This window comes from Rhinichthys klamathensis, unplaced genomic scaffold (genome assembly GCF_029890125.1).
Source record: "Rhinichthys klamathensis goyatoka isolate OS25496 unplaced genomic scaffold, OSU_Roscu_1.1 h1tg000487l_1, whole genome shotgun sequence".
In the NCBI taxonomy this organism is placed as follows: domain Eukaryota; kingdom Metazoa; phylum Chordata; class Actinopteri; order Cypriniformes; family Leuciscidae; genus Rhinichthys; species Rhinichthys klamathensis.
In genome coordinates this window covers 2,389,958-2,414,625 of record NW_026606974.1, presented here as the reverse complement: position 1 = coordinate 2,414,625, position 24,668 = coordinate 2,389,958, and the positions used below count along the sequence as shown (strand labels likewise).

The window sequence follows — 24,668 nt, the reverse complement described above, 5'->3', positions numbered from 1 at the left end:
AATATAAATAATGGCACGTTTATTTAAACAGTAAAATTAGCATCATGTTAAGAACAAGGCATTCCTCCTGACACACTGGATCCAAGCACAGAATCACATCAAATTCACAAAGAAAGAAATATACGGTTCCCACAAAAGCAAACAAAGAAAATGATTGATTACCAAAAATAACAACCATTACAAGGCGTACGTTACCTTGGGGGTGGCAGCCTAGCAAAAAAACAAATGTGCCCTCAACCACTTAAGTGTGTACAGCAAACAAAAATGGGAAGATGTGTTCGACCCTGGTGCTCCACACTCACGACAAATGTGTTCACCCAAGTGTCTAGCCTCCTCCTCGGTGCACTCAGCCTTGACTGGAACCAAAGAGAAACAAAGAAAAATTAGTGGGAACAGTACTATTACAAAGTCACCACAACATCCATTTAGACACAAATATAAGATGGTTGACAGAATTAGTTGGCGCGCAAATAATCCGCCTATCTCATCAGCGTTGCGGTCCCTAAATACAAAGGCAGGCGGTGGTTAGACGGAAAATACACACTGTGATAGGTTTTCACCGCGCGGCCAATGGCCCAATCACACTAGTCAACCAACCTTGATGTTGAAATAAACTAACCCAAACCAAGAAGAAATAAAACCAACCAAAACCCCAAAAAAACTACTAAAGTTAAACTTAAGGAAAACAATATCCCATCACACAAAACACGAATAACCAAATCATGAAAAACAGCAGCACGACCTGAGTTGACCACCACATGGTACGCAGAGACTGCAAAATAAAACAAAACAATCAGGCAATGATTTGTTAAAAAAAATACAAAACCTTCCCTAAATCATACATACCACAAAAGAATTACACGCACATCGCATTGTCAGGATACATTTGCGGATGTTCTTATGAAACACACAATAATCCCCATTAAACTCGACTAACACCGTAGAAAGCACGCCACAACATATTGTGATAGCCAACATACCTTAAGCTTTCAGGTGAGTGCTTGACGCCACTCTGAGGGCACGCCGTCGAAACAGCTACAACAGTCACTTCAGAAATAAAACACATACTCTGAGCATTTAAAAACCACACGAGCCGTGCACAACTTCCGTCACCTACCTCGACTATAGTGATCCTGAGAACCAGACGAGGGGCGGGTATGACGCAGCCTACGTTCTAGGGCTTCCCGTCTACGCACTTAAATACACCGCCGCCATTTACCTCATCCAACCCATCCCATATAAGGGGCTTGACACAAACAGGAGACGGGAAATCCCCTCCTACTACACAGTTTTTGACCAGTGTATTATTTTCTTCTTTTCTTAATGTTTGCAGCTCCACTAAAGTCTTTCAAATACACCATTGACATTAAAATCAATGCTTCAGAAGAAGCGGTTATAGATCGCTTGAGGGCGTTGATTCGTGGACAGAAATTCCCCATGTGTGTCAAGAAAGGCATGAAAATCTCCAGTGCAAACATCACTACAGGTAGGAGAAGTATAAGCAGTGTAATACCTTTGTGTTCATATTAATCTTATCAATTTTTCCTGTGTTCCCTCCAAAATGTTAATAATTTGTTCCATTTTCAGTGTGTCTCTCAAATTCGAGCAAAACTGAATGCAAGTGTGAGAATCAATACGCTTGGCCCTCTGAACAATGCTCTAAACATGGCGTTTGCGGCCACAGTCAAAATGGTACGTGTGGATGCATCACTTCTCTTCCAACTGAAGGAACGTTCTGCCGGCCACCACCTGGTAAAGAGTCTCTCTTTATTTCAAATCTAAGTTGGAGGTTGGTGTGATCTTAAAGTCTGATGCAGTTTATGACCGGTGTATTATTTATGTCTTTTCTTAATGTTTGCAGCTCCACTAAAGTCCTTCAAATACACCATTGACATTAAAATCAATGCTTCAGAAGAAGCGGTGATAGATCGCTTGAGGGCGTTGATTCGTGGACAGAAATTCCCCATGTGTGTCAAGAAAGGCATGAAAATCTCCAGTGCAAACATCACTACAGGTAGGAGAAGTATAAGCGGAGTAATACCTTTGTGTTCATATTAATCTTATCAATTATTTCTACATGTTTCCTCCAAAATGTTAATAATTTGTTCCATTTTCAGTGTGTCTCTCAAATTCGAGCAAAACTGAGTGCAAGTGTGAGAATCAATACGCTTGGCCCTCTGAACAATGCTCTAAACATGGCGTTTGCGGCCACAGTCAAAATGGTACGTGTGGATGCATCACTTCTCTTCCAACTGAAGGAGCGTTCTGCCGGCCACCACCTGGTAAAGAGTCTCTCTTTATTTCAAATCTAAGTTGGAGATTGGTGTGAAGTCTGATGCAGTTTATGACCAGTGTATTATTTTCTTCTTTTATTAATGTTTGCAGCTCCACTAAAGTCCTTCAAATACTCCATTGACATTAAAATCAATGCTTCAGAAGAAGCGGTTATAGAGCGCTTGAGGGCGTTGATTCGTGGACAGAAATTCCCCATGTGTGTCAAGAAAGGCATGAAAATCTCCAGTGCAAACATCACTACAGGTAGGAGAAGTATAAGCAGTGTAATACCTTTGTGTTCATATTAATCTTATCAATTTTTCCTGTGTTTCCTCCAAAATGTCAATAATTTGTTCCATTTTCAGTGTGTCTTTCAAATTCGAGCAAAACTGAATGCAAGTGTGAGAATCAATACACTTGGCCCACCGAACAATGCTCTAAACATGGCGTTTGCGGCCACAGTCAAAATGGTACGTGTGGATGCATCACTTCTCTTCCAACTGAAGGAACGTTCTGCCGGCCACCACCTGGTAAAGAGTCTCTCTTTATTTCAAATCTAAGTTGGAGATTGGTGTGAAGTCTGATGCAGTTTATGACCAGTGTATTATTTTCTTCTTTTCTTAATGTTTGCAGCTCCACTAAAGTCCTTCAAATACACCATTGACATTCAAATCAATGCTTCAGAAGAAGCGGTTATAGAGCGCTTGAGGGCGTTGATTTGTGGACAGAAATTCCCCATGTGTGTCAAGAAAGGCATGCAAATCTCCAGTGCAAACATCACTACAGGTAGGAGAAGTATAAGTGGAATAATGCGTATATTTCTACATTTGAGCTCCAAAATCTTAATCTTTTTTTTCAATTTCAGTGTGTTTCAAAATTGAGCAAAACTAAAGAAAGTCTGGTAACACTTTAGTTAAGGTCTAATTCTCACAATTAACTAGTTGCTTATTAACATACATATTTACTAGGATAGTGGCTTTTGATTAGTACTTATAGAGCACATATTAATGCCTTATTCTGCATGACCATATTCTACATCGCTTAGTCACCCAATACCTAAACTTAAAAACTACCTTATTAACTATAAATAAAGCAGTTAATGAGGCAAAAGTCATAGTTAATAGTTAGTTAATAGTGAGAATTGTACCCTAATCTAAAGTGGGACTGAAAGTCTGTTTAAAAAAATCTATACTGACAATTAGTGTGATCGTAGAGTTTTTGACACCAGTCTATTATTTTTGTCACCCCCTAATAAAGAAGCCTCTCTATATCACTAGTCAAAAATGACAAATAATGTGATCGTAGAGTGTTGTGCAGTTTTGCAGCTTTTACATCCAAGTACATGAAAGCCATCTGGTATTTTTTCACCTGGTTCCCATCATAGGGCTTCTCTTTAATTTCTATGTTATCTGTCACTGTTTAGTGGAAAACTAATTCAGCTTTTACTATTACTTTTGTTAATATTACTTGTGTTTATTTTGATAGACATAAGTGTTTACATTGATGAATAGTATTTGACAATCAAAGTCATGTAATCAAATTAATTTATATCTTTGCTTATCATAGGCTGTCCCATACCTTCAACCACAATCCCAAACACAAGTGTATCTTCAACATCTACACCATCAGTGCCAACAGCAAACAATACAGGTATTACTTTTGCAACATACTCAATATGTTAATTTGTAAATTTGACTTAATTTTTAAAAATATTTTAGTCATGTGTAATATTTACTAAAATGTACCATTTCAGAAGTGTTTTTAGCAGGGTGCCCACAATGGTTACTTTGTTCCCCAGTTGTCTCGCGTTAATTGTGTTTCTTAGACAACTGATAATTTGTGAAGAATTACAAGTGGTCTGCTAGTAAATTTTTTCTTAATAAAATGTAAAAAACTTCACATTATATTTATATTTAAATGTAAAAAACACATCAGAGCTTAAACACTCTTATAAACGTTTTCTATTACAATTTTAGGTATCGTTCTTAGACAGTGATGTATCAAAGTAATATACAAAATATATAAAAAATAAATAAAAAATATCACTTCAAATGACATGGTACTGTATGTCACCAAAAACTAAAACCTTCAGAGATGTGTTTATCACTTGCCATGTTTACTTATTGTGCAGTAGTTGCCAGAAGATTACCTCTTTTTGATTTTGTAGATGTTACAAGCCGTTCAACCCTGATCACAAACACAACTGACAGTATAACAATAACAAGCGCTCCAGCATCTACTCCAACAGTAGAAACAGCAGGTAAGTGATTATATACTTTTATTACTGATTATATAGATTATAGACAAATGTGTAAGAAGCAGCCTTTTGGAGTGTTGGGCAGGGGTGTTTAGCTCAGCAACTAAAACCTTCAGAGATGTGTTTAGCACTTACCATGTTTACATATTGTTTAGTAGTTGTTAGATGATATTAATTACTTCTCATCTCAGTTAAAATTTGATTTTTGATTTTGTAGATGTTACAAGCCTTTCAACCCTGATCACAAACACAACTGACAGTACAACAATAACAAGCGCTCCAGCATCTACTCCAACAGTAGAAACAACAAGTAAGTGATTATATACTTTTATTACTGATTATATAGATTATAGACAAATGTAAGAAGCAGCCTTTTGGAGTGTTGGGCAGGGGTGTTTAGCTCAGCAACTAAAACCTTCAGAGATGTGTTTAGCACTTACCATGTTTACATATTGTTTAGTAGTTGTTGGATGATATTAATTACTTCTCATCTCAGTTAAAATTTGATTTTTGATTTTGTAGATGCTACAAGCCTTTCAACCCTGATCACAAACACAACTGACAGTACAACAATAAAAAGCGCTCCAGCATCTACTCCAACAGTAGAAACAACAAGTAAGTGATTATATAATTTTATTCACGTGGCGTTGTCACCAACAACTAGAATCTTAAAAGATTTTAGCCTTTCAACCCTGATCCAATGTTCCCTCTAATTTTTTTTCTTGCTGAGCAAAACTTTTTTTTATTGGGCGGACATTTTTCGCCACCTGAGGAAAAATATTCTTTATAACTGACCTGTACAGCATACGTTGAAACACAATGGTTTCAACATTCAGTTGTAACTTTTAACTTGAATTTGCCATTTCTATTTTATTTGACCCTTGATGTAACTTATTGGTATTAAATCATATTTTCGAAAAACAAGCAGTTAATTAAGAAGTCACTAAATGAAGCACATTTTAGGTTACCTGATTTAGGTTACTTTTTTTTACAGTGCTGTTAACTGTACAGTCTTTACCAAGAAATCCTATGAAAAATAATTTACAAAATCTTCTGCAGGACAGTTCAATTCTTTACAATAATAGAATATAGTATGAAAGAAAAGTAAGCTGTTACACTGAGATGGTTTGGGAAAACCATAAAGTGTTTTTGTTCAGTCAATTAATTGTGTACAGGAAGCATTAAACCATCAAAGTTAAATGATTGTTTATTGCTTATGAATTTCCAATATTTTCTTTAGCAGGGTGTTTCAAACTTTTTAATGGCAAGGAGCCCTAAACAATAATACCCTTGTGAGATTCTTTATTTAGGCTTATAATATAATAAAATATAGGCCTAATATAACCTAAACAATGTCCTTGTGATATTCTTTATTTAGGCTTATAATATAATAAAATATAGGCCTAATATAATATAATATAATATAAAAAAACAAATTTAAGTATTTGAAGTGATATAATATATCAGTTTAAATGCTTCAATTTGTTTACATATTATATTATTGTAATATGAAAACAAACTGAAGCATTTAAATAGATCTAATAGATAAATATTTTCAAGAAAAGTGAATGTGAACTCTTTTATAATCTAACCATCCCTGAAACTCCCCCACACACAAAAACATCTATTTAAACTAATGATGTATTTTGAATTTGCACGCGGGTGGGTGTGTAATTGTTACCGTTCTGTGTCCATCAACCGTTCTTTCCACCACTTTAATCAAACCACTCTTCTTTAAAACATTATGATGTTATTTTATTTCACATGTCTTTGCGTTTCTCGTTGCCTCTCGTATTGAGCTATTTGGTCCGCACACACGACTCACTGTCAATCACATGCGCTCACATCATTCTCTTTCTATGAAACATGTAAACTGCATTCACCAGTTTTCACTCTATAGCGGTAGACCAGAGCACTGAAATTATTTCTCATTTAAACTACAATCAAATGGATTTCCCCACACATTTCGCGTCAGTCCTCTGTGTGGCATTTTATTCTTTTCTGCGCGGCCGCCGCTTCAGAAGTCTGATGCCGAGGCATCAGAAGTGCGCGGCCACGCACGCGTGCAGCTTAGAGGGAACATTGCCCTGATCCCAAACACAGCTGACAGTACAACAATAACAAGTGCTTTATCTACTCCAATAACAAAAAACACCAGGTATATGATCATACAAAGCTTTCAAAATGTTTGTTATATGTATGACAAGTTTGCTTTGGTTATAGTATAGGTTGGACTTTATTGACCTCTACCACAATTGTTTCAACAGCAATTATTAGTGCTACAACAAAACCGGCAACACATGTGAATGAATGAATGAATGAATGAATGAATGAATGAATGAATGAATGAATGAATGAATGAATGAATGAATGAATGAATGAATGAATGAATGAATGAATGAATGAATGAATGAATGAATGAATGAATGAATGAATGAATGAATGAATGAATGAATGAATGAATGAATGAATGAATGAATGAATGAATGAATGAATGAATGAATGAATGAATGAATGAATGAATGAATGAATGAATGAATGAATGAATGAATGAATGAATGAATGAATGAATGAATGAATGAATGAATGAATGAATGAATGAATGAATGAATGAATGAATGAATGAATGAATGAATGAATGAATGAATGAATGAATGAATGAATGAATGAATGAATGAATGAATGAATGAATGAATGAATGAATGAATGAATGAATGAATGAATGAATGAATGAATGAATGAATGAATGAATGAATGAATGAATGAATGAATGAATGAATGAATGAATGAATGAATGAATGAATGAATGAATGAATGAATGAATGAATGAATGAATGAATGAATGAATGAATGAATGAATGAATGAGGCATTTATATAGCGCTTTCATATGTACTACTCAAAGCGCTTTACAATCATATCAGGGGTTCTCTCCTCAACCAGCACCAAGGCAAGGCAAGGCAAGGCAAGTTTATTTATATAGCACATGTCATACACAATGGTAATTCAAAGTGCTTTACATAGGAGGAAATAATTAAAACAGTTTAGAATAAAAAATAAAATAAAGTACAGTACAGTAAAAACAGTCGGACGAACATTGGCACAGTGCTCATTCAGTAAATGCATAGCTAAACAGATGTGTTTTGAGTCTGGCTTTGAATGTGACTACTGTAGGAGCACATCTGATCTCTTCTGGAAGCTGGTTCAGCTGTGGCTGGCATAGTAGCTAAAAGCAGACTCTCCTTGCTTAGAGTGAACCCTTGGTATTTCTAACTGATGTGATCCTAATGATCTAAGTGATCTGTTGGGTTTATATTCATTGAGCATATCTGCAATATATTGAGGTCCTAGCCCAGTGAATGATTTATATACCAGTAATAATACTTTAAAATCAATCCTAAATGTAACTGGGAGCCAGTGTAAAGACCTGAGGACTGGTGTGATATGTTCAAATTTTCTGGTTCTGCTCAGGATCCTGGCAGCAGCGTTCTGTATGAGCTGCAACTGTCTTATGGTCTTTTTAGGAAGGCCAGTGAGGAGTCCATTACAATAATCCACCCTGCTGGTGATAAAAGCATGCACAAGTTTCTCTAAGTCTTGACTGGAAACAAAGCATCTAATTCTTGCAATATTTTTCAAATGATAGTATGCTGATTTAGTTATTGCTTTGACATGACTACTGAAACTAAGGTCTGACTCTAGAGACACACCAAAATTCCTGACTTGATTTTCAGTTGTTAGACCCCTAGCGTCAAGGTATGCATTCACCTTGAGAACTTCATCTTTGTTTCCAAACGCAATGACTTCAGTTTTGTCTTTGTTTAACTGAAGAAAGTTTTGGCACATCCAACCGTTTACTTCATCAATGCATTGGCACAGGGAGTCAATGGGGCTGTAGTCGTTAGGCTATAGGGCTAAGTAGAGCTGTGTGTCGTCTGCATAGCTATGGTAAGAGATTCGGTTCTTTCTCATTATTTGGCTCATTGGGAGCATGTACAGGTTGAATAGGAGTGGTGCAAGAATTGAGCCTTGAGGGACTCCGCATGTCATGGGTGTCCACTCAGACTTATGGTCTCCTATACTCACATAATAACCTCTCCCTTCTAAGTATGACCTGAACCATTTTAGGACTATCCCAGAAAAGCCCCACCCAGTTTTCCAGCCTGTCAAGAACTATGTTGTGATCGACAGTGTCAAATGCAGCACTGAGGTCGAGTAGTAAAAGCACTGATAATTTGCCTGTATCAGTATACACCAGTGTGCAGCATCCACTTGGATGATGCGACGGCAGCCACAGTACAACGGCGCCAGTGCGCTCACCACACACCAGCTATAGTTGGAGAGGAGAGAGAGTGATAGAGACAATTCAGTGGTTGGGGATTATTAGGAGGCCATGATTGGCAGGGGCCAATGGGTGGAATGTGGCCAAGACACCGGGGTTACACCCCTACTCTTTACGATAAGTGCCATGGGATTTTTAATGACCACAGAGAGTCAGGGCCTCGGTTTAACGTCTCATCCGAAGGACAGTTTGTGAAAATACTGGAGTTCTGGTTTAATATACTATAACACATACATATTACATACACACACAACTAAAATCAGCTGCAGTGTGTTTAGAAGTGCTCCACGTTTAGATTAGATTAGTGTTAGAAGCTTAGATTCTTAAACACCATGTTTCCACTTGAACAAAAGTCTTGTTTTCACAAATGTCAAAAGACCTACAATCCTAATCAAACAGGCAGCAACAAAACTTGAAAACACACTTTGGTATCAGCTTGTTAGTTTTGCTAGACAAATGTGTAAGAAGCAGCCTTTTGGAGTGTTGGGCAGGGGTGTTTAGCTCAGCAACTAAAACCTTCAGAGATGTGTTTAGCACTTACCATGTTTACATATTGTTTAGTAGTTGTTGGATGATATTAATTACTTCACATCTCAGTTAAAATTAGATTTTTGATTTTGTAGATGTTACAAGCCTTTCAACCCTGATCACAAACACAACTGATAGTACAACAATAACAAGCGCTCCAGCATCTACTCCAACAGTAGAAACAACAAGTAAGTGATTCAGTTTACATGGCATCTTTGCTAAAAACTAAAATCTTCAGAGGTATGTTTAACACTTACCTTGATTTTGTGATGTTTCCTATCTGTCAGTCACTGTGTCTAAAACTGACACTATGGGTCGCACTTGGTATCCCTGATAATTTGAGAAAAGGCCAATGAGAATTGGCATGCGTGATTTGCATGTGCCACTCTCCCAAACATACGGGTATAAAAGGAGATGTCGTGCATCAACTCATTCAGACTTGTTCTTTGGGGCCCTGTGTATGTGTTTACAACCATCGTTCATTTCATTCACATCTATTCAAGGGAATCTTCTAACAAAGCTGGTGTACATGGCGCATTGCAGCGGTCTCTCTCCCCCCGTTCTAAGGCACAGATAAGTGCAGAGAGCTCCCCTGGGCGCTTCAGCAATAAAAGAGCAGATTTCCCTAAAAGAGCAAATGCAGACAGAAAAGGTCTTTTTAAAGTTGCCTTCAAGCCTGTGTGTTTCTGGATGTGGTCCGTACCCAGGGCCGTAGCTAGAGGATTAACTAACAAAAAAGCAAGAAATTGTTCAATAATAATAAAACCAATTTTTAAAAAGTAATATTTTTTTCCCCATCAGTCTGTTATAATTCATAAATCAAAAAGTAAACATTTAGAAATTGACAAGAATGCAGTCTAATTCAAAAAATAAAACCATTCATTGTCTTATTTTTTAATAAAGATAATATGGAACTGGTAATATTATTAAATAAAGCGAATACATTTATTCATCCAAGTGCAGTGTGTTGTATTCGTGTTTTCTCGATGTTTTAAATATCATCAGCCGGCAGGTCAGATGCATAATGCAATGCGTCCTGACTCGTGTAATTTTTTTAAAACTCTAGTTACAATAGTGTAAAAAGACAGGAATTTAGACCACGTAATCATTCGGTCGATTGCGGCGCGCACCGATAATAAAAAATGACTGTACACGGCAGACTGTAGACGGAAGTTTTCTAATTCCCAGCGAAATAACAATATATAACCGGTCTTTAAGAACGTCTTGATCGACTAGGATACAACCACTCTCCTTGCCTCCCTCTCCGTCTTTTCCTGGCATTTCTGGTTCCCTGATTTATGTTTTCTTTTCCCCGACATTTTTCAGTCAGTCAGTCTCCTGCTCTTCCACCAAGTTCATCGTTAACTTCAGGCTGCCGCCTCAACTCTGATTGGTTCTGTTCACGAGCTGGGGTGGGACTTACAATTTTATTGGGTCCATCTGATGTTTGTCACTGACTCTGACTGAATAATTAATAAATATTTTAGGTCGGACTAAACCATTTTTATGGAGGTAAGAGAAGCAGAAATTTGGAAAAATATTTACCCAAATTGCACGTTTTTGCGGTTTTCATTTAAATCTCAGGCATACAACTAATATAAAAATTAGAATTATTCATACAACAGGGGCCTAAATAGTATAACTGCTGGTTTTTGTGGGGCCCCCTGGGCAGCGGGGGCCCCTATAATTGTCACCACCTTTCACCCCACTAGCGACGGCCCTGTCCGTACCTCTCATCCTCGAACGGCCATGATTGCTGTCTTAAGTGTTTGGGCCGTACCCACACTAAGACAGCGTTTGTTGATGGTTCATGTTCTCACTGAGAGAACAACGTTGCGCTCACAATTCTCTTTTCTGTTTGAGAGAGTCACCTCAGTTGCTCCTCTTCCTGGTCTTTCTGCTATGCACAACAATATGCAGCAACAATGGAAGCCTTTCCACCAAGTCAATCCCCACGGACCTCCAAATATTTGTCAAGCACGTTCCGCCCAGTCGAGAGCACCTCTGCCCTGCATGCCATGTCCATCCCGCATGTCCAAAGCTCTAAAAGAGCCGGGGTTGAGGCAGGAACTTCACTTGGTGACCAACTTTGCTCTCCGAGCGACGAAGGTCCACCATGGTGATCCAGGAACAACATCTCTTCCACTTCCTCATTCCCTGGGTCACACAGTCTGCAGCTCAGGCATACTGGATGCGAGATTGTTGCCTCCTCATCTCCAGCCTCGACTCACACAAAGGCCCACACAGGTCAGTGCAGCATATTCAGGCCTAGTTAGCGCTTCCCAACCCATCATTCTGGCACAACAGGACAGCCAGACTCGGCTATGCGATTCAGTTCGCCAGGTACCCGCCCAGGTTCAACAGTGTCCTTTTTACTTTGGTGGCAGGCAAAGATGCCCTTGTCTCGGCACAACGTCTTGTTCACTCTATCAGGAAACGGAAGTTACAGTAGTAACCAAGACTTTCACTAGTTACCAGACTATCCTTAATTCTTGACCATCAAGCTTGCACTTGTCTGATCATCAAAACCTTTGCTTTTCATAGAGTTTACTATCCCTTCAGCCCCAAACACAACTGAGAGCACAACAGCCGTGACAAGTGCTCTGATGTCTTCCTCAACAACAGTAACAAGTAGGTGATCCTACAAACCTCTTCATGTAAGACAAATGTTTCTGTGTGTGCTAAATCAGACTCCAGTTTATATTATTTATTTTATTTTTTGTTTATTTCACTTTATTGTTCTTATTCGTATTGCTTGTAAATGTGTTTTTAAAATGATAATTCCCCACAACAAATGCACTTACATTTCCAAATGATTTCATGATGTGAAATTTATGTAAACACAGTCAATTATGTGTTGGACAGCACAAAACATCTGATATGTTGAAATAGATCTGTGCATAAGTGTGAATGCAACTTATTAGACCTGCTGCTATCTATGATGTTATCAGTAATACTCAAATGGCAATAATGCTGAGAAAAAGTGAAAATCGGATCAGATCATGAGATGTGCCTTCATAAGTGGCTGGAAACAAACTGGAGCTGACATACTCTCTAGTTACCTCGGGCATCCTGAGATAAAGCAAATGGAAAATAATTAGCGTAGCTGCTGTTCATAACATTAAGCAAAGATAATAATGTGCATTTGATCTGATATAACTGAAGTACAAGGTTATGATATGCATTATGTGAATGCTTAGCTAAAGAGATGTGACTTTAATCTAGATTTAAACTGTGACTGAGTCTGAGCTCCAAACAATATCAGGCTATTCCAGAGTTTAGGAGCCAAATGCAGAAACGCTCTCCCTCCTTTAGTGGACCTAGGTACTACCAAAAGCCCAGAGATTTGTTACCTTACAGAGCATGATGGATTCTAGGGCAATAGAAGATTGGTTAAATACACAGGACCTAACCGTTTAGGGCCTTATAGGCCAGTAGCAATATTTTGTAATTTGATAAGGAACTTAAAGGTGCTGTATGTAACTTTTTTACTCTACTAAAGCATACAAATACCATAATATGTTTGCAGATATTTAGGAAACATGCTAAGTTCACATACTCGTTTCTCTGAAAAACACTTCTACAGCCAGTTATTTTACTTGTTATTTTACACGTTCCGTGTTGTTTTTGTTTTGGTCTTTGTGATCTCGCCCACTACCAGTTCACCCAATAGTATTTCGACACCTTGGGATGCCAGTTGGCAGGAAACACAGTGTATTGCAGCCTTGGAAACGAGCAAACAAACTGGGTCAGATATTGCAGATTCCACACAACCTAAAAAGCCTTGATATCCATCTTAAAAACTCTATGAATGAGAGCATATTAAAACGCGGATAAATCAACTCATCAACTTACAGTGCGTAGGTCTCCTCGGCTTTCGTTGTCGATTGCGCTCGTTCCTGTTGCGTGTCCTTAAACTGGCAACCCACGTGAGCGTCGAGTCTGAGGAGGAGGGGGCGGGTAAAACAACTGTCTGATATTTTGAATTTGGACTGCAGTACCTATTTCACCCACTAGCTGTCATTCTTACAGACAGCACCTTTAATAGGTAACCAGTGTAGAGATGATACAATTGGAGTTATATAATCATATTTTCTTGACCTATGAACTCTAAGCAGCTGCATTTTGGACTAATTGTGCTTGTTTATTGAGAATGCAGAGCAACCACATGCGTAGTAATGCATTACACTAATCTAGTCTTGAGGTCATGAATGCATGAACTAACTTTTCTGCATCAGAAACAGATAGCATGTTCCGTAGCTTAGCAATGTTTCTGAGGTGGAAGAAGGCTGTTTTTGTAACATATGACATGATTTTCGAAAGACAATCATGCTGTCTAATATTCAAATTCAAATTCAATTCAAAAAAGCTTTATTGTCTATCCCCACAGGGGGGTAGAAAATTGTCTTTAGACAAGGGCTCAACAAACAGTACAATACAAAAGACAACCACACTATTTAAGACACGCCTCCCCCCTCCTCCCCTCCCCTCCCCTATTTCCTATTTAAAATATCAATGGCAGTCGGAATAAAAGTCTTCTTATATTTGGCCTTTTTCACCAAAGGTACTTTATATCGTCTACCAGATGGAAGTACATTAAATGAACTATGCAGGGGATGAGTAGAGTCTGTCACAATAACAGACGCTTTCCTTTTCACTGCCGCAGTGTAAAGATCAGACAGAGTTACTTGTTTCTCACCAATAATTTTACCAGCCATAATTATAATCCTTAACAGTCTATTTTTACATTTGACAGAAAGAGAGTTAAACCAGGATACAATGTTGAAAGTAAGCACAGATTCGATAAGTGATTTATACACCACTGTCAGAATGTCCTTTTCAACATTAAAACTCCTCAATTTCCTCAATAAACCTAGACGTTGATACGTCTTCTTAAAAACATTTTCTGAGTGCTTATCAAATATAACACCCAGGTCTTTAACTGTAGAGGATGAAGTAACAGTACATCATTCTAAATGCAAATTGTATTCTGAGAGATTCTGTGAACATGTTTTTGGTCCAATAAGTAAAACCTCAGTCTTATCTGAATTTAACAGAAGAAATTACAGTTCATCCAATATTTTTTTATTTTTAACACACTCTGCAAACTTGGATAATTTAGAGATTTCATCTGGTCTGAAATATAAGTATCGGCATCGGCACAACAGTGGAAACTAATTCCATGTTTTCCTATTACCAAGTGTCAGTATATTGAAAATAGCAAAGGGCCTAACACAGATCCTTGTGGCACTACATAATTTACTGGTGTTATCTTATATTTTTCCCTGTGGTAACGGTCTGATAAGCACTATTTGAAACAACCTTAATGCCTGTCCCTGAACACCAGTTTAATTTTGTAGTCGATCTAAGAGTATTTTATGATCTACAGTGTCCAACGCAGCCCTTAGATCAAGTAAAACTAGTATTGAGATCACAACAGCCTTGGTTAGAAGCTAGAAGACATTTGAAATTTGAACGAGCACAGGTTTCATGTGCTATGATGGGGCTGAATCCAGATTGAAATTTTTCATAGATATAATTTTTAGCAAGGAGCACAATTGAGCAGACACAACTTTTTCTAGTATTTTAGACATAAATGGAAGATTTGAAATGGGTCTGTAATTTGTTCATTCATTTGGATCTAATTGTGGTTTCTTGGGCCTGTTTACACCTGGTCATTTCATACGTTTTTTACTGATCGGAATCGGATAGCTATGATTTGTTAAAACGGTTCCATTTACATTTGCCCACATAAAACGGATATAAATCCGATCTTCAATTCCCACGCTATATGCAAATTTAACGGAGTTAAATAAAAAACGCATAAAGGTTACATGGTTACTTAACCAGGTAGGCCCATTAATGAGAGGCTTGAACGGTCTTGGGACATGCCTTAGAGATAAAGATGAGTTAATAATATTAAGAAGAGGCTCTTCGATATCTACAGGTAACAACTCTTTCATTATGGGTATGACTATGATCTAATTAACATGTTGCTGGTAATTTAGGCTGAATCATAAAACGTTGTCAAAGGTTGTACATTACAATTGTATTTCTGATGCTTTCGATTTTATCAGTGAAGAGATTCATAAAGTCATTACTGTGATGGAATATTTAATTCAGGTCTGTGTATATGTTAATATAGCCACTGTACTAAATAAAAGCCTTGGATTGTTTTGGTTTTCTATGAATTATGTCAACATTGTTGATCCTTATTAGTGGTAGAGAGAGACTGTACATTTGAAATGCATATATCCTCTAAATGCAGATTTTGTCTTTGTTTTGGAGCACAAACATATTCATACTAACAGCCAGAAAACTTAAATTTTAATTTCAGGGGGACAAAATTTTACTTTAAGTTTGTAATTACATATTTAATATATGGAATGTACTTATTTTAATAGAAAAATTAACCCTCTATTCTTAGGTCAATCTACCACAACAAAAGGACCAACAACAACTGTACTAACAACAAAAGCAACAACAGCTCTACCAACAACAAAGCCACCAACAGCAACACCGGTACCAATACCAACAACAACACCAATGTTTGGTAAGTACTGATTACACCAAAGGAAATCTAAAGACAAAGAAGTTTACTCCATTATACATGTTATGAAAACATATATAATATATATGCCTGAAAATAAAAAGATTTCTGAAATGAAAATTGAGTGCTTTTGGTTTGTTAGTGCAGAGATTTTTTAATTGAATACTGATTAATTTGATATCAGTTTTCACACTCAGTTGTCTGACTGTGAATCTTAACATAGTTGCGGTAAATCTGGCAGTCACAGGAAATAGCATAATCTAAGACAACCTATTTTGTGTCACTTTTGACTTAATGTTAAAGATTTGTTATTGAGCAACATACAGAAGCATCACATAAACCACTTTCTCTAGCAGAAACCTAAGTGTAAAAAACCTGCAAATTACTTTAACGACTTGAATGAAATTAACCATAATCCTGAGTGAGTATAAGGACAATATATTGGGAAAAGATTTCTGCCATCGTTCAATCAGTTTCAACGGCTATATCTATGAGATCAATATGGTAAAGATCAATATTACATTTAATAATACTTGTTTGCAAATCCCAGTTATAACTTATGACCTAATGGGGTTATGGTCTTTTCATGCTTATAATATCTGCTTGTATCAACATTTTGTTATTGCTTTTTCTTTTTCTTTTACTCCAGTAAAACGTCAGATATCACTGTCAATAGACGAGATTTTTGATGTAAGCCTGAATAATCAGAACAGTGGGAAATTCAAGGAATACAAATCAGATATTGAGGAAGCAGTAAGTGTTAAATAAAAACATCTTGTACCAAATGCAATTTGAATAAAATATAATCAATGATCTTGTGTTAGGGTATTAATTCAGCCATATAGTAAAATTCTCATGTGTTTTACTCCAGTGTTATTTGTCAAGAGACTGTGATTAGATGAATGTAAAGAGAAAAGGGCTTGAAGTTTTAACATTTATAAACAAAAGCTGTAAGAACATCATTGTAATAACACAATATTAAAAGAAATATATTTTTAAAATTCTGACGCGGCTTTGTCTCATGTAGATCGATAGCAGCTTCAAGGGTGTAAAAGGTTTCATTTCTTCTACTGTCACTGGTTTTAGGTATGGTATTTTTTCTCCCTAAGATTTTTGCTTTGCCATGGTCATTGTACTTTTGTTAGTTCAAATGCATAATAGACATTTTCTTGTATCTTTTTGTGTTTGATCAGGCCTGGAAGTGTGATCGTAGACTTCTTTATTACATCAGCTGAGGTGATACCGATTACTGGGGAGATAAACCGAGCAATTTACACCAACATGAAAGACGTCAAAGATTTCAAAGTTGATCCAACTTCAGTCGCTGAAACTGGTAAAAGATTATGCTGTACTTTTCTGTAGAACAAATATGCAAAATTATGTCAGATATGCAAGAGACAAAAGACATGTTGTTCAATAACCAGTATATTTCAAAATAATGTTTTTTTTTAAACATGTAAACACAGCAGTGTTTGTAGTATATGCTTCTTGAAGCTCTAACATGTCCACATCTGTGCTTGTATGTTTCTAGATAACAAAAACCTGCGAACAAGAGATCCTGTTTTTCCTGAACAAGATATAACACTCTCCTGCCCTGCCAACCTCCTTGGAAATGTAGACTGGAAATTTCAAGGAGGAATCGTACAGCAAAGCAGGCGTTATGTGTTTTCATTAGATCGTCTCTCCCTCACAGTCAAGAATGTTACCATCAGAGATAACGGTGAGTCTTTGCGCCCATGGCAGATCAAAGCTGCTGAAATATATAGTATATAATCTCAATCACAAAAGAAACAGCAACATAAATGTAGCTCCTTCTCTCTTCCTCCCCTGTCGTCGCTCCTCCGGTGTGTTTCGCAGGTGTCACTCATTTGCACTCATTCCTCTGGTCTCTCTCTCACAGCTCTCAGCCCCGCTCTGCTTGGCACAATTCAAATCATTTTTTTATTTTTTTTTATTTTTTATATAATTAGTAACTATTGTTTTTTTCCATCTAAATATCCAATTAATCCAAAAAATAATTGACAGATTAATCGATTTTCAAAATAATTTTTAAATGTAGCTCTAATAGAAACTTTGAATGAAAATCTGTTTTAACCATTCTCGTGTCTTTGAAGCTAAAATTAAATGTATGTCTGTTTTTGCAGGTCGTTACGAATGTGTGTACAACACAACCACAGGGCTGCATATTACTTGGGACAGGATTGACTACATTAAGCCATATCCTAGTATGCAAGTACCTACTAATAAGGCATACAAATGTGAAAATCAGCAGGTTGAGCTCGTCTGCTGTGTGCATTCTGATTACTCCATTCAGTGGGTGCAGGACAAAAAAATGCTGAGCAGCAGTAAGTATCAGAAATGGAAACAGTCCTTTTGTAATTTTTCAAATTCAGTCTTAAAACTGCAATGGGACAATTTTATTTCTTTATTTTTTAATTGAAGTATGTAAGTAGCCACATCTGTGATGTCTTTCATCTGCATCTTGTATTTCCAGAAACTGATTCACTGAAATGTATTACACAACAGTTTAATATCTTGAGTGAAAGTTCATGTGGGAAAAAAAGCATATTCACCTGCAAATTGAGCAATACAGATCTACTTGGATTCTCATACAGCTCAAGGGCTGTGGAACTATTTGTTTACAACCCTCTATCCCTAGACAGCAGTAAGTTCAAGTTCTGTTTCCACCCATTCTTGGCCGTCACTGAAATTCAGTTATCAGTTATAATGTTATCACATTATTAACTCATATAAAATATTATGTTTTATAAATCAGTTGTATAGGCCTATACATAATTTTCTGCCTCTTTTCATAGCTGTCACATGCTTTGATCAAGTGTATGGTTTTGGAAAATTTCGTGATCCGCCTGTGGTGGGAGACTGTGATAAAAATAACGTTGGCTTCAGAGAAGGAGAGTGTCAATCCAATGGCTTTTGGAAAACTGTAAAGGACAAATGTGTTCTTCGTATCATTGATGCACTGGAACAGGAATCAAAGGTTTGCTTTTCAGTTTTACTGCCTGCCATGTTGCTTATGTAACACCTCTGGTCTTACTCGACCCGCTCCATACAGGACTCGAACTGGCGGGTACGCTAACAAGTACACTAAAAACTGCAGTCTCTAGTATCAGTCGCTAGTGCGCCTCTTGAGATCAGGGGAGTGAGGTTTACACCCACAGCTCTTACTAGCTGGCCTCTGTTACACTTAAAAAGCACAAGAAGTCTATTACCCATGTATCACAATACCAGTTATTTGGTGTAAAATATTAGAGAAATACATACAGTTTTACTGAGGAAAAAAAATGTGTTGTGGAAAGTTTTTTCACTCAGAAATTGCTTGTACATTTTACAAATAATTACAAAGAATTGGCAAGTAACACATTGTTTTAAATGTGAGATTCTGAAGTAGAAAGACAAAATAGTATTTACTTGTAAAACTCCAATCATTGTTTTATTTAAAACGTTTTTTTAGTGTATCCAATTTTTGTAAATACTTGTATGTTGAGTAGATCTGAAAGATGAAATAGGGAAAGTGATATTTGTTCATGACACAATTATCGCTCAATCCAGGAATTCAGACTCCATTTGCAAAATACAGCAAACCCTTTTTTTTTGTTGCTTAAACCTTTATTTGTTTTCTTTTTCAAAAGGTTGTGGATACAGGAACTTTTACAGATTTTGTGATTAAATTGAAAAATGCCACCACAGTCAATAGCGGAGACGTAGTTCAATCTCAAGCTACTGTTTCGACAATTGTGGGAATACTAAACAATATTGCAGGCATCTCCCAAAATATTATGCTGGATGAAGTTGTGTTAACGGTAAGCTCAAATTTATTGCCGTTACTTTGTTACTTGCATGACTGTATTGCTGTAGTTCTATTTAGCCCACATACTAGTTGCCATGAGCTTTTAAAGAGGAAGTGTCTATGAATCTAGTATTTTTTATTTCATGCAGCTGTCTTTTTTTTTTTTAGAAGAGAAACTGCAAAAGCTAAAAAATAAGCCTAAAAATGACCTAAAAATATGTATTTTTAGGTCATCTAAATGGGATGCCTTTAACATTTTCCAATCTTACATCATTTATCTTCCAGAGTTTCCTCAATATCGTGGATGTCATTTCATCAGAGTCAGCGAAACTTGTGTGGGTAGGGTTAAATTCAAATGCCGGAAGCCAAGGCGACAGCTCTCAACTCCTGAATTCCATTGAAAATGTTATAAAAGCGACATCAGACACAAACTTCAACATAACGAGTCCATCCAACTCATTCCTGTTCAAAAAAGTAACAACATCCGTAGACTTTAGGGATGTATTGAAGCTCAACTCAACCGCTGAAATATTCATCCCAGATATTACATCCACTCGTAAAAATATTACCATCACAGCACTGGCCTTCTCTTCCTTGGGCAACGTTATGCCTGCAAGATATCGGACAGATAACCTAAATAAGACTGAAAATGTCATCAATGGACTCATTGTTGTAGTGAACACAAGCAAACCTATCAACAACATAGAGCTGAGCTTTGAAAAACGCAGTAATACAGTAGCTCATAACAATAATTCAGTAAAATTAGGGAACCCTCAATGTGCTTTCTGGGAATTTAACCTTTTTAATAGGACTGGAGGATGGGACTCAACAGGATGTAAGGTCATACTGATAAACGGCAATGTCACTTGTCGTTGTAATCACACCACTTCATTTTCAATATTGATGTCCCCTTATGCTCCTGAAGATCTCTCCTTGGCTGTCATTACGTACGTTGGTGTTGCCATTTCGATAGCCAGCTTGGTTGTGTGCCTGATCATCGAAACGATCATCTGGAAGGAAATATCCAGAAACTCGACGTCATATATCCGGCATGTATGCTTAGTCAATATTGCTCTTTCTCTCCTGATCGCTGACATATGCTTCATTATCGCGGCTGCTATCGCAAAGCCCGGGGAGGACTATATTAACTTGTGTAGCGCTGCAGTGTTTTTCACCCACTTCTTCTACCTGGCCCTCTTCTTCTGGATGATGGTCTCAGCCCTTCTGCTCCTCTACCGCACCATCATGGTGTTCTCTCAGATTTCCACATCGGTAATGATGGCGGTTGCCTTCATCGTGGGCTATGGCGCACCTCTCCTCATCTCGGTTATTACCGTCGCCTCCACCAGCGGAAGTCAAGAATACGTCACACAGAATGGGACATGCTGGCTGAACTGGGACATTTCCAGGAACCTTCTGGCTTTTGTCATACCAGCTCTGGTCATTGTGGTTGTCAACATTATTGTCGTGATTCTAGTCATGGTGAAAATGCTCAGGGGAAGACTAGGAGAGAGCAACAGAGGTGAAAAGAACATCTTGGTGGTCATTCTCAGAAGTGTGGCCATTTTGAGTCCCCTCTTCGGCATCACATGGGGTCTCGGATTGGGCATTATGATACAGCCTAAAGCTTTGGCCCTCCACTACTTGTTTACAATCTTCAACTCCTTCCAGGTATAATGGATCACTTAGATATACATCTTAAGAATCATTCATTTAAAGATATTCTTGGTTCAGTAGTGAAGCTCGATTATCTATCTAGTGTTGATTACCACAAAAATACATTTCAAGCTTACTGTGAGGCATGTACTGTGGAAGTGAATGGGCCAATCCATAGTTTCACTAGTGTAGACACAAGATGTAAACAATATGAGTGTTAAAGGGATAGTTTGCCCAAAAATGAACATTTTGTCATCACTTACTCACCCTCAAGTTGTTCCAAACTTGTTTGTGTTTCTTTCTTATGTTGAACACAAAAGAAGATATTTTAAAGAATGTTGGTAATCAAAGAGTTGACGGTAGCCATTGACTTCCATAGTAGTTAAAAAAAATACTATGGAAGTCAATAGAGCCCAGTAACTATCTGGTTACCATTTTTTTTATATATATATCTTTTGTGTTCAACTGAAGAAAGAAATTCATACAGGTTTGGAACAACTTGAGGGCGAGTAAGTGATGACAATTCAAATTTTTGGGTGAACTACCCCTTTAACACGATAGTGTGAAAGAATCTTTTGTGTGAAGTTATATCAAGGTTTACACCTTTGTTGACATGATAACATGACAATGCTGTAAACCCTAAAACAACTGCTAAAATTATTTAAACAACTTCAATCAAAAAAATTGGCATGCCTCCGTCCAATCACCAACCGATAGATTGAGTCCCCACCCTACATTTTTTTTCTATTTTCATACTTCATTACACTCAGATGTCGCTTCATTGCAACTTTAAAGAATTCAACATTATGCCACAAATGCTTGTACTGAACCTGGAATATTCCTTCAAAGAGTCATATATTTCACATTCAAACATTATTACAGTTTATTAGAAAAAAACAACAACTAACTGGTATGATCTGTTCACTAATTTCAGGGCTTCTTAATATTGGTCCTGGGATTACTGATGGAAAAGAAGGTAAGAGCTGAGTTTCTTGCTTTATGGGCTGTTCTTGACATTACGTTGTCGTTATTTGTTGTCTGAGACACTTTATTTTTTTCCCAAAAGGTTCGGGAGACACTTAAAGCGAGATTCACTAGACCCCGTGCCCTACATGTAAACACATTTTCCTCATTTGTTTCTTTCAAGTTTTTCATGCAAAAACGTTTATTGAAAACACAATGCCATCTTTCCTATCATAGAGCTTGGATGTCAACACCCACAGCAGTTCTTCCAACAGAACGACTCTCACAGATGTTTTCAACACCATTCTGAGAAGAGGCAGGAGTAAGTTGAATGTCAATGTTCTGCACTCTATGTTGATTTCTGGTGCATATTGCCTGAACTTTTATTGTAATGATCGTATGTTTTACAGATGCTGGGGCAAATATAAACTCCTCACACAGCCACGAAAGGTTTCTGAACGCTTAGCCGGACAGACAGACAGACAGACGGCTTAATTTCCTGTTCGAATGCTTCTCTATCGCTGTGCCTCAGGCACAACCTTGTTACTGAGAGTGTTTGATTTCTGTCTAGACTTCATTAACTATACATACAATCCCTTCCTGAATGCTACAACTTGAATATTCAGTACGTTTCTGTTTTCTATTGGTCAACCAGATTGGCCAAGTTAGATTAAAAACATCTATTTTTGATCTGTACACACAGTTTTATGAAAATGGAAATTCAATTCTGGTTTCTGTTTGAACACTGTTTAGTGTACCAACACTTTATCCTTCCTCTCTATTAAATCCATCAATGAATAACACTTGTTTCAAATGTCATTATTAGGGGTGCTTGCCAAATCAAGCATCCTGATTATTTTGGGGGAAATCTGATTTGAAAGTTTTTCTTTTTAGAAGAGAGAAAAACATTAATCCTACATAATGATTTTTTTATTAAACAATAAGGCATGCTTTTCATTTTTTCCCTCAAGGGACTCATGGCATGAAACTTCTCTATAATTCCAATTTGGTAACACTTTATAATAACTGCATGCTATGAATCATTAGTTAAGCATTAGTAAATAGTTAATTTATTATTTATAAAGAATTAATAGAAATTAATAAGCAGTTTATGAATACAGAATTTATAAGCATATATATATATATAATGCGTTTAATAATTTTCATACTTTATTAATTACCAATTTATAATTTTTAAATTATTACATTTGCAAACCTGTTGTTTAGGAGTTGTCAGTGGTTCATAAAATAATTTAGAAAGTGCAAGTAAATGATTAATAAACTATTTAAATGTACATTTATACATCTTATTATTTAGACTATTGTAATAGTTACTCAGTGTTGTTGGAAACTCAGAAGCGAAGACCAGGAGACTTCAGCAGGATTCTTTATTGAGAACAAGAGCTGTCGGTAGCTGCAGTCAAGTCTGACTAAAGCAGTATACATTGTAGTTTATATACATTCCGAGGGGGAGGGATTTACAGAGAGGTGGTATGTAAATGAAGTACACGAGTCAGCTCGCTTACAGAAATTTCCCCCGCCCTGATCTCATCAGCATAACAGTGTCATTCAAATGCATTGATGCTAATCCAATCAACCTAACCATTCAACGACCAGGCAAGGGGGCTCCAAGAGCCATTAAAGACAAAGAGTCTCAGTAATCTGATTCATTTAACTTACAATAGAGAGAACAGGACTGGCAGGAATCTCATGCTTAACAGCTATCATCATCCTCATCATAACCTTAAATGCTAAATTCAATTTACTCTACCTTAGTTTTTCATGTTATGCTATGTAAGGACATAAGATTAGTCGATCTTAAACAGATTCTTAAATTTTTAATCCCACTGTGTGTTAATAAATGCTTTATTAAAGGTGCTCTAAGCGATGTCACGCGTTTTTTAGGCCAAAACATTTTTTGTCACATACAGCAAACATCTCCTCACTAACCGCTGGCTGCCTGTCCCCTGAACACACTGTAAAGAAACGCGATCTCTGTAGACAGCCCAGGCTCCACAAACAGCAACAAAAACAAACTGGGCTAACCCGCTCCACGAAACATGACAAACAGTTCCAGCCAATCACCGACAAGAAGGACTTGGGGGCGGGGTTTTGGGGGTTAGTGCGCGGATGAGGAGGAGGGAGGGTCTAGCTAGCCGCCTTTTGTTTGACAATACTTTAAACGTCAACAAGAAGTGAAGTCACCCGACATCGCTTAGAATACCTTTAACACGTATTCCTGTAATTCATGATTAATTCAATTAGTTATAAAACATTTAGTAGTTGTCAGTT

At 37.1% G+C, this 24,668-nt stretch overlaps 1 protein-coding gene across 1 annotated transcript; it reads left to right on the top strand.

Moving 5' to 3' along the window:
• Positions 1–3,822: 3,822 nt before the first annotated feature.
• On the top strand, positions 3,823–23,261 carry LOC130072402 (adhesion G protein-coupled receptor F5-like). Its single transcript, XM_056237493.1, has 19 exons — positions 3,823–3,924; positions 4,442–4,534; positions 4,749–4,841; positions 5,054–5,146; positions 9,495–9,587; positions 11,944–12,030; positions 15,827–15,952; positions 16,599–16,702; positions 16,977–17,035; positions 17,143–17,282; positions 17,481–17,669; positions 18,094–18,294; positions 18,444–18,614; positions 18,766–18,947; positions 19,600–19,770; positions 20,043–21,428; positions 22,348–22,389; positions 22,480–22,698; positions 22,787–23,261. The coding sequence occupies exons 6-18, from the start codon at positions 12,006–12,008 to the stop codon at positions 22,684–22,686; spliced, it is 3,003 nt and encodes a 1,000-aa protein (XP_056093468.1). The 5' UTR covers positions 3,823–3,924; positions 4,442–4,534; positions 4,749–4,841; positions 5,054–5,146; positions 9,495–9,587; positions 11,944–12,005; the 3' UTR covers positions 22,687–22,698; positions 22,787–23,261.
• The last annotated feature ends 1,407 nt before the right edge of the window (positions 23,262–24,668 follow it).

What these genes read in the sequence shown, in the direction of transcription:
- LOC130072402 (XM_056237493.1), top strand. Translation starts at nt 12,006, where the DNA reads ATGTCTTCCTCAACAACAGTAACAA. An exon ending in CACTGGAACAGGAATCAAAG is followed by an intron (nt 18,948 to 19,599) that starts GTTTGCTTTTCA and finishes CTTTTTCAAAAG; the next exon opens with GTTGTGGATACAGGAACTTT. An exon ending in TGGATGAAGTTGTGTTAACG is followed by an intron (nt 19,771 to 20,042) that starts GTAAGCTCAAAT and finishes TTTATCTTCCAG; the next exon opens with AGTTTCCTCAATATCGTGGA.